The sequence below is a fragment of the Prunus avium genome, chromosome 5, assembly GCF_965620075.1.
Source record: "Prunus avium chromosome 5, drPruAviu1.hap1.1, whole genome shotgun sequence".
NCBI lineage: Eukaryota > Viridiplantae > Streptophyta > Magnoliopsida > Rosales > Rosaceae > Prunus > Prunus avium.
In genome coordinates this window covers 16748397-16751936 of record NC_142288.1, presented here as the reverse complement: position 1 = coordinate 16751936, position 3540 = coordinate 16748397, and the positions used below count along the sequence as shown (strand labels likewise).

General features: G+C 36.5%; 1 protein-coding gene across 1 annotated transcript; it reads left to right on the top strand.

Moving 5' to 3' along the window:
• The first annotated feature begins 425 nt into the window (after positions 1–425).
• On the top strand, positions 426–3194 carry LOC110744365 (eukaryotic translation initiation factor 2 subunit gamma-like). Its single transcript, XM_021944331.2, has 8 exons — positions 426–580; positions 695–756; positions 1207–1319; positions 1413–1515; positions 1625–1852; positions 1931–2149; positions 2456–2716; positions 2823–3194. The coding sequence occupies exons 1-8, from the start codon at positions 472–474 to the stop codon at positions 3123–3125; spliced, it is 1398 nt and encodes a 465-aa protein (XP_021800023.1). The 5' UTR covers positions 426–471; the 3' UTR covers positions 3126–3194.
• Positions 3195–3540: the final 346 nt, after the last annotated feature.

Here is a 3540-nt window from a genome sequence, read left to right as displayed (position 1 = left end):
ACTTAAAAGAAATTGAAATTCTAGTTTCAACCAAACAGAAAATATTATCTTGTAATACGACAACTAAAATAAAAACGGGCAACATAACAAAAGGTTTAAATAAAAACGGGCCACATAACACAGGTTTCCATTTTTTTTTTTTTTTTTTATAATAAACTTATTAACCCCCAAGTTTCCTATTATTCTTTGTACAATTTTCCTGAAAGAAAAAGGAATGTTGGGAAGATTTGAACTAGGTTTTTACTATTTTCTTGTTAGCCTAGTTTTCTAGATTTATTAGGATTTTGAGTTTACTATTTAAACACTCTAATGAAGTTGTATTTGTTAGATTTTTTCATATTATTAATCGAATTGAGAGATTTGCAGTTTCAGTCTCTGATAAATTGGTGCGGCAGTCTGTCAAGATTTTGAGTCCATTACCGTACCACCCAATTGTTAGCTGATTACTTAATTAGGCCGGAAGATCTCACAATGTCGTCGAGGAAGGATTTGATGGAGCAAGACCTGAGTAAACTGGATGTAACAAAGTTACATCCACTCTCGCCTCAAATTATATCTCGCCAGGCGACTATCAATATTGGTATTATTATCATTTATTTTGATTTAATAACCATCAATTATATATTTTGCGCTAAAATTTCTTGTCGGTTAGTTTGTGCATGTCTAATTTTGCAATTATTTACCTCTCTTGCAGGTACTATAGGTCATGTGGCTCACGGAAAGTCAACAATTGTAAAAGCAATATCTGGTGTTCAGGTGATCATTAGTTTCCTTCTCGCATTTGAATTTGATGTCGCTTGCAGTTTTTCCTTCTTTTTTCTTTTTTTCTTCGTGGACTATTTGATTTTTAAAAAATTAAATTATTTTAATAGAAAATAATAATTTACTACTTTTTTGTCTACATTGAGGCCACATAAGGTTAAAACAATAACCCTATTTTGCCACATTAGCATTTAACAGAATTTTTAACGGTTTACCTAACGGATGGTGTATTTTGAAAAGTTTGGGGGATTTACTTTTAGTTAATCCTAAACTATATATGGATGTTGACTTTGAAGTTTCGTGGAACTATTGAGTTACATATATTTGAATTATAGATATATTTAGGGTTATGAGTGTCGTAGCATGCCAGGATTTTCTTGATATTAAGCATACAATGTCCTGTGTAAATTAAAAACAATGATCCTGATTCCTGATGTTATGTAGACTTTTCGTTTTAAAAATGAGCTGGAGCGCAACATTACCATGAAGCTTGGATATGCCAATGCAAAAATATACAAGTGTGAAGATGATCGGTGCCCTCGACCTATGAGCTACAAGTGGGTACACATTTAATGTACAGTAATTGTATGTCTTGGATTACCGTTTTGCCATTTTAATTTGTTAACATGTTGTATTCATTTTCTAATTAGGGCATATGGAAGTGGAAAGGAAGACAGTCCTCTCTGTGATGTTCCTGGATTTGAGAATTGCAAGATGAAATTGTTGAGACACGTATCTTTCGTAGATTGTCCGGTAATTTTTAAGTTTTTCAAGGCTTGTATATGGTATATTTAGTCGTATTGAAAAGTGAAATTAATTAACCATTGTCAAGCTTATTTCATACTCTGTTATATTTTTATAGGGTCACGATATTCTTATGGCTACTATGCTTAATGGTGCTGCCATTATGGATGGAGCATTACTTCTCATAGCTGCTAATGAAAGTTGTCCTCAACCACAAACTGCTGAGCATCTGGCTGCTCTTGAAATTATGCCTCTCCGACATATTATTATCCTTCAAAATAAAATTGACCTCATTAAGGAGAATGAGGCCGTCAATCAGCATGAGAAAATCTGGAAGTTTCTTCGAGTAAGTTCCCATGAATCATATTATTTTTTTCTCTGGTTTTTTTAGTTTCAGCTTGCTAATTAATTATATCATTACCAGGGAACCGTAGCTGAGGGTGCACCAGTTGTGCCAATTTCTGCGCAATTGAAGTATAATATTGATTTGGTGTGTGAGTATATTGTCAGAAAGATCCCCATTCCAGAAAGGAACTTTATCTCACCTCCCCATATGATTATTATCCGTTCTTTTGATGTTAATAAACCTGGGTCGGTGGTCGATGAGATAAGAGGTGGTGTGGCTGGTGGAAGCATTCTCAAGGTATGTATAGTTTTATTGTTGGATTTTCTTGGTGGGTTTTTGGGTTTTGAAATGTGCACACTATATATGGGCTTAGCCAAGTTGGTTAGAGAGGGGATGTGCTCCCCACTATACATCCAAGTTCGACTCCCCATCTCCGTAGTTTAGATTATATTATATTAAAATAGAATATCGTCTGTATATGGAAAAAGAAAATACTGCTCTTGATTTAGACCAAATACTTTGGGGGCTTTCAAAAGAATTATATTCCATAAATGCTATAGTTAATGAATGAATACCATATCTGATAATATTGTGTCTTGGCAGGGTGTCTTGAAAGTGAACCAAATTATCGAGGTTCGTCCTGGGATTATTGATAGGGACGATAGCGGAAACATAGAATGCACGCCAATATACTCTAGAATAGTTTCATTGTATGCTGAGCAAAATGAGTTGCAATTTGCGGTTCCAGGAGGTCTCATTGGGGTTGGAACAACCATGGATCCTATTTTGACACGTGCTGATGCGTTGGTAGGTCAAGTTCTTGGTGAAGTTGGGTCTCTTCCTGAAGTATTTGTTGAGCTTGAGGTAAAAACTAATGACTGCAGCTGCAAGGCTCTTTATTTCTTTATTTTCTTATTAGATGATGTTTCTCAGTCTTTGGTGCTTAAGATTGTGCTCTATGATTTTGCAGGTGAACTTCTTCTTGTTGAGAAGGCTTCTGGGGGTCAAGACAAAGGGGTCAGAGAGGCAAGGAAGGGTCTCGGAGCTGATCAGGGATGAGATCCTGATGTTGAATATAGGATCCATGGCTACAGCAGCTAAGGTTCTTGCTGTAAGGAATGATGTGGCAAAGCTGCAACTCAACCGTCCAGTTTGCACCAGCAGAGGAGAGAAAATTGCGCTCAGTCGACGAGTCGAGAGGCATTGGCGTCTTATTGGATGGGGCAATATTCAAGCTGGAACTACCCTTGATGTCCCGCCCTGCCCAATCTGAGTCACTCCACAAATTCGCAAGACGTCCAGAAAGCAAGAGAACCACTAAGACAGCTAAAGAGTGGGGAAGATGGAGGAGAAAACATTGTTTGGATAATTGTCTATTCTGTTTTGTTTCTTTGGTTTTTGATAAAATCATACTTTCATCTGCGTTTATATATTTTTGATAGAGTTAGAAGAGCTTACCTCAACAGTGAATCAATGAAAGCCTTAAAATTTTCACAGAGTAAGAAGTAACCCCAATCGTTAAATCTGCACAAAATCAAAATTAAAATCAGTCGACAAAGTAGAGGAGAGATTGAGGCAAACTAGAAGAGAGGTAGATGAAGACCCCTCGCTCGTGAAACTTGAGATGAAGACGAGAGTGTTTTGTTTTCGCGAGAGATGAGCTCGTTATTTTGGGCCCCTATTTAAGT

Bases quoted from the DNA above. Each gene is read 5' to 3' on its own strand.
- LOC110744365 (XM_021944331.2), top strand. From the start codon at position 472: ATGTCGTCGAGGAAGGATTTGATGGAGCAAGACCTGAGTAAACTGGAT. The intron at 581-694 runs GTATTATTATCA...CCTCTCTTGCAG, and splicing joins CCAGGCGACTATCAATATTG to GTACTATAGGTCATGTGGCT. The intron at 757-1,206 runs GTGATCATTAGT...GATGTTATGTAG, and splicing joins AAGCAATATCTGGTGTTCAG to ACTTTTCGTTTTAAAAATGA.